The 25,195-nt window shown below is 38.6% G+C and overlaps 2 protein-coding genes across 5 annotated transcripts; one reads left to right on the forward strand and one right to left on the reverse strand.

Annotated features, from left to right (window-relative positions):
• Positions 1-22,675, forward strand: ABRAXAS1 (abraxas 1, BRCA1 A complex subunit). 3 transcript variants are annotated; one of them, XR_003795563.1, is made up of 10 exons: positions 1-167; positions 2,241-2,331; positions 6,801-6,837; positions 10,540-10,606; positions 12,533-12,726; positions 13,490-13,609; positions 14,591-14,675; positions 17,303-17,417; positions 17,796-18,329; positions 22,647-22,675. XR_003795563.1 is itself a non-coding variant. In XM_029235004.1 (9 exons), the coding sequence occupies exons 1-9, from the start codon at positions 81-83 to the stop codon at positions 18,230-18,232; spliced, it is 1,233 nt and encodes a 410-aa protein (XP_029090837.1). In that variant the 5' UTR covers positions 1-80; the 3' UTR covers positions 18,233-18,519. The 3 variants fall into 3 exon arrangements, 2 of the variants coding, with proteins under 2 accessions (XP_029090837.1, XP_029090838.1); XM_029235004.1 differs by lacking the exon at positions 22,647-22,675 and having other exon boundaries at positions 17,796-18,519; XM_029235005.1 differs by lacking the exons at positions 1-167; positions 22,647-22,675 and adding an exon at positions 291-359 and having other exon boundaries at positions 17,796-18,282.
• On the reverse strand, positions 20,082-25,138 carry MRPS18C (mitochondrial ribosomal protein S18C). Of its 2 annotated transcripts, XM_029235006.1 has the most exons (6): positions 24,848-25,138; positions 24,034-24,086; positions 22,053-22,136; positions 20,945-21,002; positions 20,346-20,405; positions 20,141-20,261 (listed from the first exon to the last, which is right to left on the reverse strand). In XM_029235006.1, exons 1-6 carry the CDS (start codon positions 24,945-24,947, stop codon positions 20,185-20,187), a joined length of 432 nt encoding a protein of 143 aa, XP_029090839.1. In that variant the 5' UTR covers positions 24,948-25,138; the 3' UTR covers positions 20,141-20,184. The 2 variants fall into 2 exon arrangements, with proteins under 2 accessions (XP_029090840.1, XP_029090839.1); XM_029235007.1 differs by lacking the exon at positions 20,945-21,002 and having other exon boundaries at positions 20,082-20,261.
• Positions 25,139-25,195: the final 57 nt, after the last annotated feature.

Here is a 25,195-nt window from a genome sequence, read left to right on the forward strand (position 1 = left end):
CGAGGACCCCGCCCGGTGCGGCCCGCGCCGAGCCCTGTCAGCTAGAGCAGCACGGCGGCGGCGGCGGCGGCGGCGGAAGCATGGAGGGTGAGAGCACGTCGGCGGTGCTCTCTGGCTTTGTGCTGGGCGCGCTCGTCTTCCAGCACCTCAACACCGACTCGGACACGGTGAGCCGAGGACCGGGGCGGGCTCTGGCGTCACCTCAAAAAAGGACCCGCGCGCACGGGCGCGCGGGCGCCGTCCCGGCCGCCGCTGCCCGGGTCCCGCACGCGGGCTCCCGACGCCGCCGCCGCGCCGGCTCTGTGCAGTCGGGGCTGCCTTCTCCCGCTCCCGGGCGGCCCCAGAGGTTGCCTCCGGTGGTGAGCCTTTTCCAGAGTTAGCCCTCCCTCTCGCAACCAGTGTTTATTTCCGCGCCCCGCTCGGAGTGTCTCGCACACCCGCATTTCTCTCTTTCAGTAGTCCCCCTTTTCTGGTTCATTTTGGTTGTGAAGGAATAGAAGGTTCACGTAGCGCTCTCCCGCTACCGCTCGCTGGGAAGGTTGCCGGTTAACTTTCAACTAACTACCGACAGTGGTTTTCGCAGACAACTCAATTTTCCCCTTCAGAGCAGCTACTGTGCACGTTTGTTGAAATGGAAGGCTTGTAAAGGAATGAGAAATGATGCATCCAGTGGCTATTTTGGGGGGAATCTTAATAGATGAAGATTAATTTCGTATATTGGATAGCTGACTTTTGTTTGCATTGGTATCAAATTTATTAGGTTCTAAGGCCTGAGCTAGTTCCTTGTCGGATGCTTTCGGTTGTAATTTAAACATTTAAGTTTATCCTGAAATATTACATATTTAAATGCTTATTTCACACTTTCGCCTAGGTTCAAAACCTCTAGGTGAAGTCGTTTTTTAAAAAAAATATACAGTACCTATTTTTAAAAACTTTCATTTTTATGAAATTAAAAAACACTGTAAAACTTTGAGTCTGAGAAGTAGTGTCCTAGAGTAAGTGTGTAGTAACTTGCTAATACGGTTTAGAGAATACCATACTGAATAAAACCTAGTGATTTCTGCTAAATTTTGTGCCCTCACTTTATAATAAAGGCTTGCCTTATCCAAAATAGTTTTTTGGCGTAGTCCTAATAAGGCTGGAATTGCTATCTTTCATGTATGCAATTCTAAATACACTTGTAGATTAACACGTAGCAAAGAGCAAATATATGATGATTTAAAATGTGTGTGGCTGTAGAAATTACTGTGGAATACCTTAGTGTAAACATAACCAGAGTGGGACTGTAAGTCCTCTGTAGCTTAAAGGATTAGCACTTGCAAAGTACTGTAGTGTTAGAGAGGACTCTGTTCCTTAGATCTTTTTCCTAAAGTCCTTAAAAGGTGGTTTGATGGAGAGCTGTACTTGCATTGTCTCTTTTCCAGGGGTTTGTATAGAACGCTAGAGAGTAGAGTTCCGTATTGTTCCCCTTTGATTCTAGCAAAGACTCACATTGTGGAAACATTACTTTTGTGTTTTTCTTTTAATGAAAAAAACACATTTTTTAAAGCATTTTTAACTAAAGAAGTTATAAAGACGGTAAAAAATTCATCGTCAAGCTCATTGGGTTTCTAAATGTGCCAGGAGAAATAAGTGAATTTTCTGAAACTCAGATCACTGCTATGGTGGCAAAATGCCTGCATTTTAAAAAGAACCAGGGCTCACAGCTCCTCTTTTATACAGCAGACTCTAATATTGAATTACAGGTCTTTGATATTGTGCACATGCTTAATCTAAAAGCCCATCCTGTGTCATTTCATAGCTCAGAAGCCTCCACTGACTCCCAGAAGCATGTGCTGTTAATCCAGACTCCTTGGCCAGTCATTCAGGATGGTCCATTATTGGTGCTGTTCATAGCAACCTAAGATTTCGTTACAGATGGGAGGCTTCTATTCTCAGGCTAACTGCTCTACTCCTTGTTCCTTGAACATTGTGTTCTCATTTCTGCCTTTAAGCCTTTTATACTTCCAAGAGTGCTAAAGTCACAGTGGTATTTACAATCCCTTCTACTTGTGTATTTTAACCTGGTTATGTTGCCCAGGTAAACTGGAATGCACCTAGTCTTTCTTTTGTGTGTGCTCCAGCTGGTAACACACGCTTGTACGTGTTGTAAAATTCTTGGGAAATACTGGTTAGTTAAGTGACTGAACTTGGAAATTCTATCAGTGTATTCCATATACTGCTTATTTTTATCCTTATAGGAAGGTTTTCTCCTTGGGGAAGTGAAAGGTGAAGCGAAGAACAGCATAACTGATTCTCAAATGGATGATTTTGAAGTTATTTATACAATTGGTGAGTCACTTATTTCTGTGTCTTCTATTTTGATAGTTTATGCTGAAAGGGGTCAGTATAAGTTACTTTTTAAATTATTAAGAAATAGATATCAGGACTTCCCTGGGTCCAGCGTTAAGACTCTGCGCTTCCACTGCAGGGGGTGCGGGTTCCATCCCTGGTCAGGGAACTAAGGATCCCACGTGCCGCGTGGTGCGGCCAAAAACTAAAACAAACAAAGAAACAAAAACACCAGAAATAGGCATGAATTTTTTAAATCAACTTTTTAATTTTATTTATTTATTTATTTTTGGCTGCATTGGGTCTTCGTGACTGCATGTGGGCTTTCTCTAGTTGCAGCCAGCAGGGGCTACTCTTCGTTGGTGTGCATGGCCCTCTCATTGCGGTGGCTTCTCTTGTTGAGGAGCACGGGCTCTAGGCGCGCCGGCTTCAGTAGCTGTGGCACGTGGGCTTAGTTGCTCTGCGGCATGTGGGATCTTCCCGGACCAGGGCTCGAACCCATGTCCCCTGCATTGGCAGACGGATTCTTAACCATTGCGCCACAAGGGAAGTCCCAGAAATCAAATTTTAAAAGGAATATATTGCAGTCATTTCTCAGTTAAAGTTATGGCTATGCCCTAGTCTAAAGCAAGAAACAATATGAGACATAGGAAGCAGATTAAGATTACTGTGGGGAAAGAAGGATGAAATAGCTCCTGTGTATATGTGAGTGGCAGAAAGGTGATCCAGCAAAAGAAAGAACCAATAAGCAAGACCAAGAAAAAAGATAAAACAGGTTCAACAGAAATGTAAAATGTTGCAGAAAAGTTGGAAGATGAGAACTGAAAAAACTCAGTGATTAAATAATTGGAAACCTTACGTAATTTCAGAAGTGTAATGGGGAAAAAGCCAGACTGCAGAGGGTTTGAGAAGTGGGTGGTGAAGCAACTGCAGCTGGTGGCAGCTGTTCTTTCAGAAAAAAAGGGAAACGGAGCTTTAAAATACATAGGGAGTTTTCTGATTCTCTAACATATGCATTTTTTTCCTAAGCATATATATATATATTTTTTTAAAACAAAATTGGTGGTATACTTTATAAAAAATTTGGCGTCATGACCATTTTCTCATAGTAAATAATCCTCTAAATATTATTTCTTATAACTGCATTCTATTCTCTATGGTGTTACTCTTATGACTGTATGTGATTTTAGTTGTCCTTTAAATAAATAAATTATAATCAGAGTTTCCAGTTTTTCATTATCATAAATTATACTACAGGGAACATTTTGGTACATAAATATTCTACACCTATTATAGGTAGATTTCTGGAAATGGTGTTACAGTGTCAAAGGGTGTGAACATTTTTAAGGTTCTTGATCTGTATTAGCAAATTGCTTTCCAGAAAGATTATATCAGTTTATACTCATACTGTACTTTTTGTTTGCTACTTTAAAAAGGTAAAAATTGAAGTATATATGTAAATTTAGTACATATGTATAAAGTAAACATATAAATTTAAACTCACTCATTAAAGTCACCTCTGTGGCAATGACTTGGTTTCATGAGTATTTTTTCACTCATTAATACTACACATAATACACACATATAAATGTATGTGTATTTTTATATTCATAAGTGGGATCATACTATATACATGGATAAATATCTCCAAGATATCATTAGTGCAGAGTAGTATGAATGTGTATAGTTTGTCATTCTTTCTGATGTCTTCGTATTCCCGTTGTATGAATGTACCATAACGTACTTAACCAGCTATGGATGACTTTTTATTTTTTTATTAATACAAAACAATGTAACAATGCACATTTTATGGTGCATATATCTTTGTGCCTTTGAGTATATCTGAAAGCAGAATTCCTAGAGGTAGGCCATTACCTTTTGGAAGAGTCATGTCATCTTAAGACTCCTCTGCAATATGTGAAAGTGCCAGGGTCCCCCTACCCTTATCACCATTGGGTATTATCAAATCTTTTAAACTTTGCCAACTTGATAAGTGAAGAAAAAAAATTTTAATTTGTATTTCTTTTTTTTTGAAGTATAGTTGATTTACAGTATTATATTAGTTTCAAGTATACAGCATAGTGATTCAATATCTTTATGGATTATACTTCATTTAAAGTTATAAAATATTGACTATATTCCCTGTGCTGTACAATATATCCTTGTAGCTTATTTACTTTATGTATAGTAGTTTGTACCTTTTAATCCCCTGCCCCATCTTGCCCCTCCCCCTTTCTAATTTGCATTTTTAAATTACAAATGAGGTTATGTGTTTGACTTTTGGGGAGACCTTTTTATTTGAAAAGAACAAGCCTGTTCCATGCTTTGACTATATTTCTGCTAGGCTATTTTGCTTTTTCTTATTGATTTGTAATGCTATATCATAACTTAAGGAAATTGGCCTTTTGTCATGTTACACATGTTTATATTGTTTATAATTTTATTTTCTTAATGTTTTTCTTTCTGTTCACACGAGCTTAAAAAGCCAGCCCTTAGGAAGTCTTTTTTCCCTAATTGTAATTGGTGTGCTGCCCAAAGTATCTGACATATTTTAGGAGTTTAAATAAGCAACCATTTATCAAGCAACTCCACTGTGCTAGGAGCAGTGCTAAGCTTCAAGGTATCTGGCAAGTGCTGTAGTTGCACTCAAGTATTTGCTTAAATTATTTTAAAATGTTGGATTACTTTAAAACAGGTGGCAAGATCTACAAATTACTACATTGCTTTGGTTAATGAGATTTTCATCATTTTATTATACTGTGCCTTATCTACACCAGATTATGTTTGGCCGGTTATCAGTTACAGACTGTTTCTGTTCAGAGGGATTTATCTGAGGGTAACATATGTTTGCTGGAAGGAAAATATCTGAAGAGGATGATAACTTTTCCACTTTTTGTAATAGCCTGAATTACTTTTATAGTAGTGTGTATATATATATAATAGTATAATGTCAATAACTTTACATACTTATCAAGTTATTGAAATGGTGACTTCATGTAGTTTCCTCCTTAAAGATAGCCTTTGCATGTACAAAGATGCAGAGATGTCTGCATTCTTCAGATGTTTACTTGAAAAGATTCTTCAACAGCAGTTTGATATTGGGTTTCCTCACCTAGATGAAGATTCACAGATACTCCATAATCAAACTGATGTCTTTGATTTAGGTGACAAGTGAAATTGCTAGTACTCTGGGTAGGATCTCCCCAAGGAAGAGAACATCATAGTCACAGGAATTATCTGAAATAGGTGATTACTGCTAGAGTGACCCTGTAAATGGTATCTGACAAAATTTGATTGTTGACACAGGGACACATAAAGATGGGCTGCCTAGAAGAATATGTATTGTCTTGATGACTTTCTGTGTGAATGTCTCACTCCTTTCACTGTTCCCTACTGAATCTTTTTTTTTTTTGCGATACGCGGGCCTCTCACTGTTGTAGCCTCTCCCTTTGCAAAGCACAGGCTCCGGACGTGCAGGCTCAGCGGCCATGGCTCATGGGCCCAGCCGCTCCGCGGCATGTGGGATCTTCCCGGACCGGGGCACGAACCCGCGTCCCCTGCATTGGCAGGCGGACTTTCAACTACTGCGCCACCAGGGAAGCCCATAAATGACTTTTTTTTTTTTTTTTTGGCGGTACGTGGGCCTCTCACTGCTGTGGCCTCTCCCGTTGCAGACCACAGGCTCTGGACGTGCAGGCCCAGCGGCCGTGGCTCACGGGCCCAGCTGCTCCGCGGCATGTGGGATCCTCCGGGACCGGGGCACGAACCTGTGTCCCCTGCATCGGCAGGCGGACTCTCAACCACTGCGCCACCAGGGAAGCCGTCCCTACTGAATCTTGAGGGATCTGAAAGTTTGGGATGATAGAGGAAACATTATATTCATCTTGATACTTTCATGATTTGTAATGATGTCTTGTGATAGAATTTAATCTGTTTGCACAGCACCTGTAGCAACCAGAAGTTAGATGTATTTAAATGTATTATTTCTATTGACAGGAGAATAAAACTCACCTCTTCAGAGATGTTGGACTTCTTTTCTTTAGTCTACAATTAACATTGACATATCCTTTATGAAAGAACCAGTTGGAATAACAAAAGAATTCCTTTAGCAGCTGTTTTTTATCAGTTGGGTATAATTACAGCATCACAATTTCAGAACTCAATGACTATAGCAAGTGTGACTTCATCTTTTGTGTGGCCATTACTAAACCTATTTAGAAGGAGTATAGCATATAGCATTCTATCAGTAGTTATGAGTGAGGTTCTGGGTTTGAATTTTGCCTCCACCAACTTAATCTCTCTGCCTGTTACTTCATCTTTAAAGTGGAAGGAGTGATAACATCTGTCTCATAGGCTTGTTGTGAGGAATAAACGAGATAATGGTAAAGTACATCCTGGCATTAAGTGCTCAATATATGTTATTCAAATGATACTTAATGTAATCATAACTAAAAATTCTTTTTTTCCAGACATTCAGAAGTATGTTTCATGCTATCAGCTTTTTAGGTGAGTAGTAAGAGCAAGTAAATGATCCATTGTGAAAATTATTCTCTGCAAGTGAATTTTTGAAACTAACAAAGTATCTTAGTTACACCTGGTGGTACAGATTAAAATGTAAAGACTCTTTTTAAGTACCTGAAATTCACCTGTTCATTTCAACCCTAATAGTTCTTTCTCTGTATTTATCTGCTTCCTTTAGCTGGTCTTCACTGCCTCTCCCAGGTACCAGTTTACCTTGAGGATTGCTTTTCCTTCTCCCACCCAGTCACTTCATCGCATATTATAAACTCAGCAACATGTTCTCATACATTAACAGCAGCCCTTTTTTCTTTTTATTCCAGTTTATTTTATCATCTGTTTCTTCACTTATATTTTTTAATATTATCTTTTGTCTATTAACTGGTTAGGTTCTTTATCTAACCCGCTTCCTATTACTTTTCCAGGGTGGAAACTTGTACTCATAGTCCTACAGATAGTAGTAGTACTCTTAGCCCTGATAGGCTATGATATTGTTAAAAACTTTTAATTGAGGTATTTACATAGAAAAGTATATAAATCAATGATGTTTCATAAAGCAAACAACTGTAACCATAAACAACACGGTGTAGTTTTGGTGAAATAGCTTTATGATTTATATAAACCATACATGAAAAATCAGCATTACTGTCTTACAGTCACACTGTATGTACCATTTCTAAGGTTGTGTAAGAGTTGCCATGGAACATAGTGTTAAGGTGAGAAACACCATTGGTAGGTGTGACAGAAGGCTTAGTGTGGTCTTAAACTGCTGTACCAGAAAGGGGCACAGCTCCTATATTGCCTAATAGACAATGCGTATAAAAAATATCTTTTGAATGAGGGACTCTTGGTGGAGACTCATAAATAGTACTTTCTTGAGGGACTCTGGGCCAGCAATGGATTAAGGAGGGAAAGTAAAAAAAAAAGGTGATTCAATACCTTCTGGCAACTACCTTAAATAATTAGACCAACTTAATATGAGTCTTAGAGCCGAGGAAGCCATCTGATCCAGTGATGAGAAACCCATACCTAGGCCTTTTATTTATTTATTTATTGGCTGCATTGGGTCTTCGTTGCTGCACATGGGCTTTCTCTAGTTGCAGTGAGTGGGGGCTACTCTTCATTGTAGTGCGTGAGCTTCTCACTGCGGCAGCTTCTCTTGTTGCAGAGCACGGGCTCTAGGCACACGGGCTTCAGTAGTTGTGGCACATGGGCTCAGTAGTTGTGGTGAGCGGCCTCTAGGGTGCACAGGCTCAGTAGTTGTGGCACGCAGGCTTCAGCAGTTGTGGCTCGCGGGCTCTAGAGAGCAGGCTCAGTAGTGTGGCTCACGGGCTTAGTTGCTCCGCGGCATGTGGGATCTTCCCGGACCAGGGATCGAACCTGTGTCCCCTGCACTGGCAGGTGGATTCTTAACTACTGCACTGCTGAGGGAAGTCCCTCAGCCTTTTAGCTTTACAAAATTAGGGGATGGGGGGAAGAACTGGTTAGTGGTAGGGCAAAATTAGAAGAATCCGGATTTCTTGAGCTCTAATCCAACAGCATACTATGCTGTTTCTTTCTTGTTTTAAATCAGGGGTCCCCAACCCCTGGGCCCTGGACTGGTACCGGTGCGCGGCGGGTGAGTGAACAGAGCTTCATCTGCCGGTCCCCATCGCTCGCATTACCACCTGAACCATCACCCCCCACCCCCATCCATGGAAAAACCATCTTCCACGAAACCCGTCCCTGGTGCCAAAAAGGTTAGGGGCAACTCTTTTAAATGATGTAGATGGAACATGTTAAAAACAAAGTCTTCTGATACCATACTTCATGGAATCCGAGCTGGATAAGCTTTAATAACCAGTTTTATGTTTCTGATACAGAGGTGGCAGAGTACAGCCCCATGGCCTGTTTTTATATGGACCTCTATGAATAGTTAATATATTTTTTAAGAGTTAAAAAAAAAAGAACAATGGAGGAATATGTAACAGAGACTGTCCAGCAAAACCTAAGATATTTACTATCTGGCCCTTTATAGAAAAAGTTTGTCAATCCTGCTCTGATACATTGGTTGCAAAGTTTGCCACTGAAATACACTGTTTCCCTTATCTCAGAAATCTAGGGGGAATTTGGAAAACAGCCCATTGAAGCCTAAAACTTAAAGTCACTTTAAAAAAATTGCACAGTTTAACATGAATTCTACTGTACAGTATATCTATTTCTACAAAAAAAAAAAAACTGCCCCCCTTCCCAGAAGCTTCACATAAAAATCAGTGCTTGCACAGAAGACGTACACTTTTATCCTGTTGTTTTATATACCCTGGTGTATTGCATTATGTCCCAGTTTGAGGAGCTCAGGAGTGGACCATCCTAGAGAAACACAGGAATAAACTCTTGTATTTAGATTTTTCATGTTGGAATAAATAGGTAAGATGGAAGGATCTGTTCGATGAGCTGAATTATCCCCCTTTGGTAGGTGGAACACTTTGTAAGTTAAAAAGAAAGAATATATTGCCTATTAGGATATGTTTTTTCCAGTTTTATGTAACTAAATTTTTTCAGTGTGTAGATTAGAATTACCAGTAAAAACCTATTATAATAGTATTTGTCAAAGATTTTGCATAATAGATATTACATCATAGAAAAGAATATTGTTGATTTTGATGAATGTTAAAAAGAGGAGAATATTATTTGTAATCCCTGGAGGGGAAAGAAAGCTGAAAGTAAATGCTTTAGAATCTTTTAGAATTATTTTTCAATTCTCCCTAAATCTTTGACATTCCAACTACAGAAGTCACTAAACTAAACCAATACCTATCCTCCACCCCCCCAGCCCCCCAAAACAAAAAAACCCCAACTCCTAAAGCACTTCTCTTAATTTAAGAATAGCTTTTGGAGGGCTTCCCTGGTGGCGCAGTGGTTGAGAATCCGCCTGCCAATGCAGGGGACACGGGTTCGAGCCCTGGTCCGGGAAGATCCCACATGCCGCGGAGCAGCTAAGCCCATGAGCCACAACTACTGAGCCTGCGCTCTAGAGCCCACGAACCACAACTACTGAGCCCACATGCCACAACTACTGAAGCCCACGCGCCTAGACCCCATGCTCCACAACAAGAGAAGCCACTGCAATGAGAAGCCTGTGCACTGCAACGAAGAGTAGCCCCCACTCGCCGCAACTAGAGAAAGACCGCGTGCAGCAATGAAGACTCAACGCAGCCAGAAACAATAAATAAAATCATAGAATAAATGTATAAAAGAAAAGGATAGCTTTTGGAATTAGCAATGAATAAATTGTCTTTATGGTATTGTGCTGCTTCATTACTCACATTACATTCTTTTGTATGTACCATTATTGTAAAAAAAAGTTTTAATGAATAAATTGTGAACTAGCTATGTGAACTTAACAAATACCTGTATTTAATGGAGAGTTTGTTTTGTTTTAGGTTAAAAAAAAAGTGTTACGCAAACTTATCCTTTAAAGTTCCTCCACTCTTTCCTTTTTCATTGCTTATGGACCGCATATTTCTAGCACTTTAAGTCTGTTAATTTGAGAACTTTCTCTCCTATTTAATTTAGAACTTCATCTAACAGGCAATAAGTATATGGATTTTGGTTGGGTAGTTAGGCTAGGAGTAACTACAATTAAAAGTGCTAATAAAATCATTCATATTTTTAGCTTATTTGAAATGCCTTTAATTTTGGCTTTTACAGCTTTTATAATTCTTCTGGTGAAGTAAATGAGCGAGCGCTGAAGAAAATATTATCAAGTGTCAAAAAGGTATTCCCTGATTTACCTTTCTTTTTTTCGTATTATATGTATTATTTTCAGCTTGTAAAAACATGTAATACTTTGACAGAACTTTAAAGCAGCATTTGTCTTCACAATGTCCTATGTAAAGCAGGTGAGGAAAGGCTTGTTCTTTCTAGAAACTCAAAGGGGTTTCCCTGAAAGCAAAGCTAGTCATTAAAAATCTTCATCTTGTTCTCATCCTCTTGACTACTCTGATTTACATTGATCTCACGTACTCTAGGACTTAATCCATTGCTGTTCTTTTACTTAGCTACAAGTTACTATTTTTCCTAGTGCAGGGATGATTTCCTATACAGCACCTAATTTGGATCCTCTGTAGCCCACTTGGTGTTCAGTTAAAACTTGCTGAATGATCAAAATAGTTTTTTTTTTCCAAATACATTTTTTCTTGGTACTTTTTTCCTCTTAAAACTTTTTGAGGGACTTCCCTGGTGGCGCAGTGGTTAAGAATCTGCCTGCCAATGCTGGGGACATGGGTTCGAGCCCTGGCCCGGGAAGATCCCACATGCCGCAGGGCAACTAAGCCCATGCGCCACAACTACTGAGCCTGTGCTGTAGAGCCCACGAGCCACAACTACTGAGCCCGTGTGCTGCAACTACTGAAGCCCGCGTGCCTAGAGCCCGTGCTCCGCAACAAGAGAAGCCACTGCAATGAGAAGCCCGCGCACCCTAACGAAGAGTAGCCCCCGCTCGCCGCAACTAGAGAAAGCCCACGCGCAGCAACAAAAACCCAATGCAGCCAAAGATAAATAAAAAATACAACACATTTGTTTAGCGTGTTATAGTTTACAAAACCCTTTAATATAATCTTAATCTTGGAACCAGCTCTGTGGGGTAGGTGATAACATTCCCATATAAATTTCAATTAAAAGCTATTGGGTTCAGTTTACTTACTTAGCAAACCAAGTATCCATACAGGAAGTTAACTAGTTTTCATTGGTGTTTTCTTCATTTAAATTTTGACTAAGGGTTAAAAATGTTAAGACAGTAAATGCCATTAAGAGAAACTAGAGGAAGTTAAGAATTTATTTTCTTTAATCTGTGCTGAATAAAATTGTAGCCTGGTAAGTAAATGGAAAGTAATTTAACTGCAAGTCAGTTTGCATGCTTTATAAAAGGTAAAGTGTATTCTTAAGTGTACATTTTGTTTAATATAGGCCCCAAATCTTGGTAAATATTAAGAAAGCCATTTTTTAAAAAATTTTATTTTTTATTTATTTTTGGCTGCTTGGGTCTTCATCGCTGCGCGGGGGCTTTCTCTAGCTGAGGCGAGCGGAGGCTACTCTTCATTGCAGTGTGCGGGCTTCTCATTGCGGTGGCTTCTCTTGTTGAGGAGCGTGGGCTCTAGGTGCGTAGGCTTCAGTATTTGTGGCACGTGGGCTCAGTAGTTGTGGCTCCTGGGCTCTAGAGCACAGGCTCAGTAGTTGTGGCGCACAGGCTTAGCTGCTCCACGGCATGTGGGATCTTCCCAGGCCAGGGCTCGAACCCGTCCCCTGCAATGGCAGGCAGATTCCCAACCACTGTGCCACCAGGGAAGTCCCAAGAAAGCCATTTTTTTTTAAGTTTATTTATTTATTTTATTATTTTTTTGCGGTACGCAGGCCTCTCACTGTTGTGACCTCTCCCATTGCGGAGCACAGGCTCTGGACGTGCAGGCTCAGCAGCCATGGCTCACGGGCCCAGCTGCTCCGCGGCATGTGGGATCTTCCCGGACCGGGGCACGAACCCGTGTCCCCTGCTTTGCAGGCGGACTCTCAACCACTGCGCCACCAGGGAAGCCCAAGAAAGTCATTTTTAAGGTTGCCAGTTTTACTGCTTGATTATGACAGTAAGATACATAATAACTGTAACCATTAAGGTATTCGCCTGATGTTTTTCTATATTTTCTTTCAGGATGTGGTTGGTTGGTATAAATTCCGACGTCATTCAGACCAGATCATGACATTCAGAGAGAGACTGCTTCACAAAAACTTACAGCAGCATCTTTCAAGCCAGGAACTTGTTTTTCTGTTATTAACACCAAGTATAATAACAGAAAGCTGCTCTACTCATCGGCTGGAGCATGCCTTATATAAACCTCAGAAAGGGTAAATGTTGGCCAGTCACTGGCTGTTTTCAGCTAACAGAAAAATGTACTCAATATTTTTATTGTACTTTTTATGGCTTACCAACTATTTTCGTATATTGTTGCATTAGATTGTCACAGTAACCCTTTTTAGCCTTTCTTACCATCGGTTCTTTATATGGGAGAATGAATGTCAGATAAGGAAATTAGAAGCCTAGTATGGAATGATGACTTGTGTTTCTGGCATTGAGGATTTGCTCTTATTTACCATAAGGTGGAAAAAATATGCATGCTTTAGGTATTGGTTGCTAAGGAATATAATGTAGAACTGAAGCCTGCATACCTGAGCAGCTTTTCTCTAACCTCTGCCAGGAAGCAGGGTGGTTCTTGAGGATCCACCAAAATGAGTTAATAGGACTCCCCGCAGGTTATATAGACAACATTTTCATGGAGTATGAGAATGAAGTTAAAAGAGTACCAAGGAAGAGTAGTTTTATCATTCACGAAAGATAGGATGAATCGCAACAATACTGCCTTTATTTTTACATGTGGTGATCAGTTAAAATAACCATTAAAGTATTTTTTCACAGTCATCTTACACTATGCACATTTCACAGTTTTTAAAAGCTATTTGCCTCAAGTCAGTAAATTCTGTCATGGATAAGTAGCAAGGAATGGGGTTTTGTTTTTTAATCTTGTAGGGGAAAGGTAGTCTATATACTAATAAGTAGATGCTAATCTTTCACTTTATTTTAAATTTACTTTTAAAAATTTTATTTCTTCAGGCTTTTTCATAGGATACCTTTAGTGGTGGCCAATTTGGGCATGTCTGAACAACTGGGTTATAAAACTGTATCTGATTCCTGTATGTCCACTGGTTTTAGTCGAGCAGTAAAAACACACAGGTGAGATTCCTCAACTGCTTCCCCACTAAACTTAACTCCTATTCATTTTTTGAAGTTAATTTTTTTTATTACACAAGAATAAAAATGAAAGGAAAACTAACTAATGACATTACTCAAGTAAACCAGACTTTTAATTTCTCAGTATTTCCTTCTAGCACCTGTCCATTTATAAAATACAAAAGAGAGGGGCATTGTTATATAGCCTACATATTTTAACATATTTATTCTAAGAATAAGGAGCTAGCCTCAAAATAATAATTTTCTAAGGCACAGTTCAGATTAAAGGCAAGAAATTAGATTGGATAGGAAATAAAGACAAAAAATGAGGCTTTAGCCAAGACTTACACTGTAGACTGCTGAGCTATAACTTTTTTGTGGGCAATAAGGGAATAATTAATGTCAGAAATAACAACACTGGTACTACAGGATACTTACTAAGTGTAAACTTTATGAGAATGATGGACTAGATTTCATTTATTTTTGTGTTCCCACAGTGCTTAACAGTGTCTTATAGAAATTGAATACCACATTTCATTGATACTAAGACACAGTTTTACATTTATCTCAAATTGGGATTTTTACAAAACATGCCTTAGAATTGTTTTTCTTTTTTCTTCGTGGTATATAAAATAATGTTGCCTCTTTCAATCAATGATGACTTAAACTCAGTAAAATAATTGACTGATCCTATTGCCCAGAAAGAACTACCCCCCCTTCAGTCTTTATCTGTTTTCACTGAACCTCTTTTCTGAGTCCTGGAAATAGTACTTAGGAGGCTAAAAAGTTTGCTGAGGTGAAGACAGATAACTAGGTTTTCTGGTTGGTTTTACTTATTCTGTAAATAAGTAGGTTGACAAAATTATTGTCCCTACAAAGCCAGTAAAAAGAATCATCTATTGTTCCTCAACTACGAATAAATTTTTCATTGTATTATTAAATGAGTTCTGTACATTTGCCTGAAGAAATGGTAATATTTTACAGCTCTAAATTTTTTAAAGAAGATGGATCTTTAAAGGAGGTACATAAGATAAATGAACTGTATGCTTCTTTACAAGAGGAATTAAAGGTAAGTTAAAAAAACATTTAAAGATCACCTATAGAGTTCATATCACATTGCTCACTGAATATATGTTTATGGATAACCTGACAGTTGATTAGACATAAATTTTTGTATTAGTTTAGCTTCAGTAACAAAGGCCTCCATCTTGGTGGGCTATGAAAACAAAAGTTTTGTCTCACTCACATTATATCTTGGCTGCAGCTCTGCTCCTGTTCTAAATGTCATGTTCATTCTAGGATCCAGCCCACCTGTGGGACATGCTCTTCTCATGACAAAGGGAAAGAGCAGGAAAGCTGGTGGAAATTCACAACAGCTCTTAGAATTTCTGCTCAGAGCTGGCCTGTCACTTCCACTCACATTTCATTGGCCAGAGGATGTCATGGCAATAGGCAGGGAGATATAACCCTTTTACAGGATAAAAAAGGGAGCAAATATTTGGGAACAAAAAAGTCTACAACAGTACTAAGTTCTACCTCATTGTGTCCATTCAGGTCCCTTGAGGGGAGGGAGCAGGAGTGGCAGGGAGACTTGCAATGTAAGTTTGACACCTGAGGAAGGAGACAGGGAAAGGAGAATGATTGGGTAGGAAGAGCTTTAGACTGCAAGGCCTGAAAAATTTCAGCCAGCCTGATGGAGAGTCTTTGAGCAAAGGCATCCTACAGGAATAGAATTATACCGATGTCCTCACTGTGCTCAGTCGGTGGCTAAGAGCAACCTAGGGGAAGCATGACCTAAGCACAAGCACAGTAGTGGACCCAAAAAGATGGCACCTGGAACTGTCAGTCAACTCTGCTTCCTGCAAATGGAGATCTGAGTAGTATATTCCATGGCCACAATACTCACCAATAGAGCACACTAAGAGAAATGGGGTTAATGCATTTTACACACTGATAATATTGCACATTGTTTTTTAATATAATACAGGAATTTTAGAAAATAGGAAAACATCCAGAATCCTACCATTGTAACTTAACTCTTTGCACTTTCCAGTTTTCTCCAGTTTCCCCCTAATGTATACATGCTTTTACATTGTTGACAGTGATGGGGACATAGAAATTTGTGTCATGATTTTTATTTGATGTACAATTAAACACTTTCCACATTTTAGTTCTTTTTAATAGCAGTATATTTCTTAGAGCAGTATATTAGAACTCTAATGTGAAAAGTACCAACTTGGGGACTTTCCTGGTGGCACAGTGGTTAAGAATCTGACTGCCAGTGCAGGGGACATGGGTTCGAGTCCTGGTCCAGGAAGATCCCACATGCTGCAGAGCAGATAAGCCTGTGTACCACAACTACTGAGCCTGCGCTCTAGAGCCCGTGAGCCAAAACTAGTTCGCCTGCGTGTCACAACTACTGAAGCCTGCACACCTAGGGCCCGTGCTCTGCAACAAAGAGTAGCCCCTGCTCACCGCAACTAGAGAAAGCCTGCACGCAGTAATGAAGACCCAACGCAGCCAAAAATAAATAAATTAACTTTAAAAAAAAGTACCAACTTGGGCTAAATTAGGGAATGTAGAGGTATGTGAAAGGAACTGTGGGCAGAAGGCCACTGAGCTCTAGGAAGGAATTGGAACCAGGAGCTTGAATGCCATCAGAACTTTAACTCCTGGGAGTTCCCTGGTGGTGGTTAGGATTTGGCGCTTTCACTGCCATGGCCAGGGTTCAATCCCTGGTCAGGGAACTAAGATCCCACAAGCCGCACCAAGTGGCCAAAAAACAAACAAACAAAAAAACTAACTCTCTCCCTTTGTGTCTGCCTGTTGGTTTCCTTCATAGTATTTACAGATCTTGCTGTTTATTCACCCACTGGCTGACCAAAGAGCTAACCTATTGCTTCTGCATTTAATCTCTTCTATTCAAGAGATTAGGATTTGCCTATTGGCTATTGTAATTAACTCTGCTTGGGTCAGCTAGGGTGAAAGTTGGTGAAAGGGTTACTGGTGAACTCTTATGGCAGGATGAACAAGTTCATGAGAAGTAAGCTGGGCAGATGTTCCATGAAGTATCCACTAAAACTGGCTCTAACAACCCATTACACTATAATTGGAAATTAGTTACTTTTGATTTGACACTATTCTAAGAAACATCATCTTATATAAATTTTTGTTACTGATTCAAGATATATTCCCCAAATGAAATCACTGAGTCAAAGGATATTAGTACTTAAAAACTGATGACACATAAGGCCATTCTGCTTTTCAAAAGTAGTTTTACGGGAATTAAAATCTTCAGTAGTTTTCTTTTGTAATAGTGAAAGTCACTTTGTTATTGGCAGTTTCTTAAATGTTTGCAATAAGTATGCATCTCAAAATAGTACAGTATTTTTTGTTTTGAAGCAGTTAAATATTTTTGTTTTTTATTTCTGTGTATTATCTAGGAAATAACTTGAATGATAAAACTTTGTATAAATAGGAAGTTAATATATCTGGAAAGCATTTTGTAACCTATGAAGCACCATAGAAATGCTTGTTGGTGAGTTCCTCCAGAAAATAGCAAAATAAAATAAAATTTTTATAAAGGAAAATATTTGATGTTATACACCATGAAGGATTTTATATTATTTGTGAACGTAGATTGTAGTATTACAATTTGGAACTTTATCTATGCTCTTAAATTACTTTATTTTCCAGAGTATATGCAGTAAAGTAGAACACAGTGAGAGAGCAGTAGAGAAACTACTAAAGGATATAAACAGATTAAAACGAGAAATTAAAAAAAGAAAGCAAGCACAGATTCAAGCAACACGTAAGTAAAAAGTTCACATATCACTACTTTCTGTGCTTTGAAGAAAAATTCTCACTGATTGGAATAATGGATGAGCTGCTTGCACTAACTGATCAATTTGTTCACTTTAGGATTAAAAATAACTTTCATTAATACTCTTAAATCCCACTGAACAGAGAACATGGTACTACTATAGATATACTACCTTGATGTTAAAAAATATAACAACTTTAATTTTCTCTGAGGATATTGTGGCATATAAATTTGGGATTATCATTTCTCTTAATTTAGATAATTTGATATGATTCTTTAAAGTCTCTGACTTTACTAACAAATAGATAACTATAAAACCTTTGTAGTATAAATACTGTATGTTGAAATATTTGTTTGTTTCTTTAGGAGAGAAGAATGTCCAGAAAGACCCTCAGGAGAACATTTTTCTTTGTCAAGCTTTACAGACCTTTTTTCCCGATTGTGAATTTCTTCATTCATGTGTTATCTCCTTGAAAAATAGACACATTTCTAAAAGTTGTTGTAATACCAACCACCATCTCAATGTGGTAGACAACCTGACCCTAATGGTGGAATATACTGACATTCCTGAAGCTAGTCCAGCTGGTAGTGCACTGCAAATGATTAAGCGTAAAGCTTCAGGTACAGATGGTGGATGGCAATTCAAGAAGTCACGGCTGTTAGAGATACAGAACCAACCATCTAAAACAGATACTGATAGCAGTAACCAAGAAAAGGCATCCACAGTGAGCAGCCCAGAAACAGATGAAGAGATTGAGAAAATGAACGGTTCTGGTGAATATCCACAGTCTCCTACCTTTTGATTCTTTTAGGCTGAAAGGAGATTTTTCATCAGATGAAGGGTAAAGCCAAACATGGCTATTGTTTTTACTATGTTCAGCTCTTTGCAATAACACATAGGTAAGTTCTAGTTCATTTATCTTATAAAGTACTTTAAATTGAGTCAGTTCAGAATTTGAGTACAGAACAAAGCCTGGTAATGCAATATGTTTGGGATCAGCAGTTGGTTAGTTAGGTGAAAAGGCCAGTTAAGTGGGACTCAAATGATACATAAATAAGGTGTCTATCAGAGATTTCACTTTAACATAAAGCATAAGTGTACATTCGTCAAACTTTTGTTGCAGGGCCAGAAACTTTACGAATGTGTTGGAGTTCCTATGTAAATCAAACCCATTACTTACCCTATATAATCCCCAATTTTAGTTTCTTTAAAGAAATTTGCAAAGCAACCTAAGTACAAAATGCTACTAGGTTTTTTCATTTTCCATTCCCAATCTTATTTGTCCTAACCACACCTAATTTGACAACTATTTTTTTTAAAAAGCTAGTTATCTTTATCAAGTCTTCTCAGAGCATTTACTTGGTTTTCACTGCAACTGAAACTTTATTTTTAATGCTCATATTCATCACTACAAAAATACAACTGATAAGGTCTGGGAACAAAATAGATGACTCTTGGTAATGTAGAACTCAACAGGTTAAGAGTCATGGGCTTCCGTGTGATTTTTAAGGAGGATGTAAAGCCCCTGTTTAATCCAGTGAGTTGGTTAAGTGGAGGTTGGTTAAGAGAGCTTTTACTGTTTGTTTTTTCTATTTATCCTTTCCATAACAGAATTTCCCATGAAGCATACACATCACATGACGCCTTCATGCTTTACTCACTGGGTGAAATGCTGAACCCACATGTTGACCACTGCTCTTGCATCACTTATTTCCTAAATGATAGAGCAAATTCATAGCTAGTATCAAAAACTATCATCTTTTATCTATGTGTTAACATGCATTAGTTACCATGGGGTGTTTATGAAGCCCACATAATACCAGGGATGATTTGTGCAAATAATGAGTTGCTGTTGGGATTGCTTTACTAGTTACATAAGAAGCACAGGGCAGGAGAGGAAATGGGGTTCATTCTGAACCCTAATGTTAAAATAATTAAGTTTGATGTCCCAACTTTCAGGGTACTAAATGAAAAGGAGGAAAAGAATCCTTGTAGGACATTTTTTCTCAGTTAGTTATTCTCCATCTTTTGGCGATCAGTTTGTATCACTGGAGTAAGAGAAGATGATACAACAGATTGCCTATGGATCGGTTTATTTACAGTACACTACCAGTTCATGATAGACTAGTCCAGGAGTAAATGTTAGGTCCTGTGACAGACAGCACCACTGTTCATCCCCACATAACATCTCTACAGAGGGAAGACCCATAGTCCTAGCCAGGCATAATTATTTACGTGTTAGAAAATCTTCCTTAGCAATTTCAAATCCACACTCTGTCATGTGGGATTTGTACATTATATAAGCATTCCACTTTCCCGCACCCATATCCCTACAATACTATTTACAACACAGAATCTGGGCCTAAAGTAAAATCCCAATACAAGTCATCCCTTCCATGTTTAACATCTCATTATCAGTGGTATGCTGTATGAGCTATTTGGGGGCCAGATATAAGTGAAAATCCCATAGTACCTTTTTTTAATTCATATGTATGTAAAATATAACAAGTATTAACATTTTAAATAATCTGATTTACTTAATGAACATTCTGATATGGAGAGGAAACTTCACACTTGAGACACTTTTTCCTCATATAATTTCAAATTATTAAGAATTAAAAACATAATACTTTATAGTTTGATAAGATTTAGCCTATCAGTTCTCTACTCAAAGGTTATTAAATCTTACAGTTTGAGCCAGTATTAATACCACACAACTGTAAAATAAATTTATTGATGATAACTTTATAGAATTTATTCCCTGTATTTGATGTTACAAACTTTAGGGTCTTTGAGATATGCAGGATCCTTGTATGTAACTGGCATAAACCCTGTAAAGAGATAATGAAAGTTCTTCACAAAAGATAATGAGCAAAATTTTGGTTAGCATAATTCAGTTTTTCAGATGCTCTTACCCATTATCTGAGCTCTCTTAATTGCTTTTGTGATTTCTTTTTGTTTCTTCCCACAGAGACCTATAAAAGAAATTGCTTTCTTATTCGTAAAAAAATGCCAGTAATCAAAATGCATAACAAATGTCTATGTCATGGAAGGATTGGAAAACCTGTAAAGAGCCAGATAGTAACTATCTTAGGCTTTGTGGGCCATACAGTCTCTATCATCATTACTCAATTCTGCTGTTGTAGCTCAGACACTGGAAACTAAGCTATTTACAAAAACAAGTGGCAGATCCGATTTGGCCTATAGGCAACAGGCCCCTGGTTTAAATAATAGCCTGGGGATGATTATAGTATACTCCCAAACAGCAAAGCAATTTTTTTTAAGCCCAAGTTTTCTACATATTGTCAGCCTATAGTTAACTGAGTATAAGAAGACATGCAAAATAATTATCCTTTGGCCTAAGAAGAGGCTTTCTCAAACTAGCCATAGTATCTGGTGTCATAGTAATTTGTAGCACTATTTGAAAATCTGCCAGTTTCCTTAAATAACAGAAGTAGCTTTATATAAGTCTTACCTACATTTAAGTTGCTATAATATATAGAAAACAAAATACCTGTTATGTGCCTTCCATAAATGCATCCAGTAAATGGAGAAATAAACTGGGATAAAAGCTGTTTTGAGTTATATTTGAAAAGGAAAAAAATTTACATTAATACACTTGTTATTCAATCTTGAATGGTAAATTTAAAAAAAAAACCTTATGCCACACCTTCAAGTTATGTAAAGGTTTATTAATACATTTCAGACAAACTTCAAAAATATGAATAAAAACACTGAATTATGTTCATTCTATTAATAGGTCATCTTTTTAAATAACTAAAGTAATCACCAAAGTTGACATCTCTTATCCAGTGTGTCAAAAAATCTATACAACAGATTAATGAGCGTATTCTTTCAGTGCTAAAGCTGTTCTCTTGACTTTTCCACAGATAACTTTTCTCAAATACTGTTGCTTTTATAACAAGGTACAAAACACTTCATCTATCATGATAGGCTATCACATAATATCAGACTACAATGAGGTCTTCAAGATGCACAGGTACATCAGGCCGTTTGCTGTTATTTAGGTTTTATTAATTTAAATTCTTTAGCACTTTCTATGTACCAGGCATCATTCTAGGCACTATGCATAATCCTAATACGTTGCATTTTAAAATTCCTTGGCTTTTCTCCCACCAAGGCAGCTATCACTTTATACTACTGTCAGTATACTTAGCTCCAGCACCATTCTCTCCCCTAAATTTGCCACTTTTAATTTGCTGAGTGCTCGACAACAGATAAAATTACATTTGAAATAGCGATATTGGTGGTGAGGTACAGAGATCAACTTCACCAGAGGAGCTTTTCCCAAACTACTGAACTCCACCAACTGAGAATCACTGCCACAGCGAGCTACTGTAAAGACATTTTGGGCAAAGAAAAAAGAGGAATGCTAAGCTGAATTAACAGTAAATGAGGGACAGCCAAGGGGCTCTTATTTGAATAAAAGAGATGCCTTGTATCAATACATAGAAGTATAACGAGATCTGAAATTATGAAGTCGCTAAAACAGTCACCCTACACAAAGCCTGTTATAAAAACTGACTTGCTTCTCTATTGTATTAATAAAGGAGCCAAAATCCCAAAATCAAGTATCATAGTGAAGTAAAACCAGATCTCACCTGTACATTCTTATAATCTACACGTTTTCCACACAAGATACATTTTTTCAGAGGCTCCTTATAAGGATTTTCCATTGGAACAGGCTAAAGGAAAAAAATATATGATAATATAGTTTGTATTAACTTTGAATCGAAAAAACTTAAAATCTTAGGTTACCACATTTAAATCTCTCCAAGGGATTAGTTGTACCTTTCTTACTGTGAAAGAGGATACAACAGCTAGGCTTGTAAAGGAAAAATCGAGTATTTCAGAAAAAGATTCACTATTTTAAAGGTTTCAGCGTACTCAAACATATTTTGTGCAAGTGTCTTAAGTTTGGCTAAGGAGGAATTAAGTCATGGAGGAGGATTCTGGGATAAAATATAATCTTTGGAGAAAAAAGGGCTTATGGGAGGGGGGAAAAAAATTCAAATCTTCGATAAATGATTCTCTCCTCAAATGCTTTGTCCAGACTGTAGGTGACTAAAAACTCTCAGATTTAAATCAAGAAAAACTTAAGCACAACAGATACCATATGAAATTCTTAAATTATAATCCCTAAATCCATCCCCATATTTCTCTAGATGTTTTATCGCTATTTTTCTTGTAAAAAGACAATGCAGGACTTCCCTGGTGGCACAGTGGTTAAGAATCTGCCTGCCAACGCAGGGGACACGGATTCGAGCCCTGGTCCAGGAAAGATCCCACGTGCCGTGGAGCAACTACCCCGTGCGCCACAACTACTGAGCCTGCGCTCTAGAGCCTGCGAGCCACAACTACTGAGCCCGCGTGCCCGTGCTCCGCAACAAGAGAAGCCACCACAATGAGAAGCCCGCACACCACAACAAAGAGTAGACCCCGCTTGCAGCAACTACAGAAAGCCTGCGCACAACAACAAAAAAAGCCAACGCAGCCAAAAATAATAAATAAATTAAGATAAAAAAAGACAAGGCTTAGCGTAATACTATCAGGTTCTTTGACTACAATTTTATGGCCCCAGACTGTTTTGTAAGTTTCTGTCAGCATTTTTCGTTTTTCTTTGTTCACTACTGCCTCTAATGCTTCTATCACAAGGCCTCCCTCCTAAAATCAGTTTAGGTGTCTCCAGTATAGATTCTTAATGTAGAAATGGCTATGGAAGTCCCTGAACCGCTGTAGTTGTATGCAAATTTTCAAATAAATGGGACTGTGTGCCTTTTTCTGGGAGAGCCCATAGCTTTCATTAGTCTTAGTGGGTTTAATGACCTAAAGAGGAGCTCTAGTAATTTCCTTTACTCTCTTGACTATGGTGTGAATTAGATGACCGAGATGGATGCTCAGAGGGACTAGAGGGGTTCTTCTGTTTTTTTCCAACTCCTCAAATGTTCTTAATCCAATTTACATTCAGCTTACCTGTAATGACTGTGTTCCTTCTCTACACTGTGCAAAATGCTTTATATGGTCTGATTAGTGTCAAATTATCTCTGCATGTAGCAAGAAAACCTATACTGCCCAAGCCCAATGATAGTACTTGAAACCCATAAAAATACATCTACAGTTTAGAAGAGACTGTACTTAATGTTCTGGTATAAAACTTTAATTTTGATCCCGCATTTATTAAAGCAGCCGCCACCTAGCCAAAGTGATGAATAGGAGGAAGACAAAATTGAATTTGAAATGAGGAAGAGAGCCAAGGTATATGTAAACTTTGTACAATCCCTTTGTTAGGTTTTCTGCAATTACTGCATGCACCAAAACTACCTTTTTAAATTCCCAAAGCACATATCTAGGAAGCAAAATATGGTGTTACAGAAGCCATGCTTCTTGCTAGGAAGCTAGGGATTCTCTTACTTCAAAATTCACTTAAGTAACTACTCAATAAATTATAATTTTCCAACACAGACTAATGATTATCATCTTAATTGTTTTTGTCCTTCAGCTGAACTCTATTCAAATAGCAAAGACATAAGAACTTGGTCGTATTTGCAAATGCTTTATTACAAGTAAGAAAAAAATTCTTACCAGGTCCTCATTGCTGGTTACCTGTTTATATTGTGAACAACTTCTCCACAGCACTGCAATTAAACAGAAACAGCAACGAACTAATTATTTTCGTTAGCTGAGCAGCTAAGGAAAGATTTTGCTTCTGTGGAGGCGAGATGAATTAAGGGACCTAACAGAAAAGAAAGGTTTTATATTCATTATACTAACAAGGTTAAATGAAGGTTAAAAGTCTTCAGATTTGAGGCAGAGTTAGACTTAGGATAAATGTGCTTTCTGGGGCTTTGGGAAAAGGGCATATATATCTCCACCCATACAACCTCCCTGTTCCGGAAATTTATATTCCCTTCTCTCCATGGGAAGAGACAGATTTTAATGCAAACTGAAAGGCACTGTCATACCAAAGGAAAATGAAAAGATTTTTACAGACAAGCACAAAGTAGATAAAAGTGCAGAAATGATAGATTCCAGGGCCCATGTCACAATTTCGCCCAGATCTGGGCCCTCAGACATCTGGAATTTGCTGCTAGGTGACTGAAAATGCTCCTGCCTTACCAAGTCTACCCGAAGATCTTGGGCAAGTCCCTGCCTCTTTTTAAGAATCACCCCATCACTCTCCTCGTACGTTTAAAAAAAAAAAAGTACTGGGCTATATTTCACGCCCTCTTCAGCTTTAAAATACTAGTCACGGGCCACTACAGATTCCCATTTACCTTGGAGAAAACTGCCTAGACACCGGAGTCCTTTAGCTAACAGTGACGACTCCACCGACCTAATAAGGGCTAAGCCAAACGGCTGCAACGCTATAAAGGAACCTAGGATATAGAGACTTTACCTGCATGAGCCCCAGAATCTGTGAGGCAGCCAGCAGCCGTTACGAAGTGCGTTAACGCTCTCCTTCCTAGCCCACTGCAAAGGGCTACCATAGCTGCCATGGTTCGTTGCTCCTCCTCTTCCTTTCCTTTTGCCAAATCGGATGGACAAGCCACTTTCGGTATGCTTCCCCTGTTAGCCCAAGCACTCGGTTCAAAGGTTCCGAAGGCGAGCGCTGGGAATCCAAGGAAAGAGCAGGTGGGGATTTCTATGCACCTGCGCAGTACCTTCCCGTTCTCCTCCTCTCCCTCTTGCCGCGCCGCAAGATTGGACGAAGAGAAGGCGGGCTCCTACGTCTGTGCTTCCGCTT

This window comes from Monodon monoceros, unplaced genomic scaffold, assembly GCF_005190385.1.
Source record: "Monodon monoceros isolate NGI ecotype Baffin Bay Population unplaced genomic scaffold, NGI_Narwhal_1 Super_Scaffold_20, whole genome shotgun sequence".
In the NCBI taxonomy this organism is placed as follows: domain Eukaryota; kingdom Metazoa; phylum Chordata; class Mammalia; order Artiodactyla; family Monodontidae; genus Monodon; species Monodon monoceros.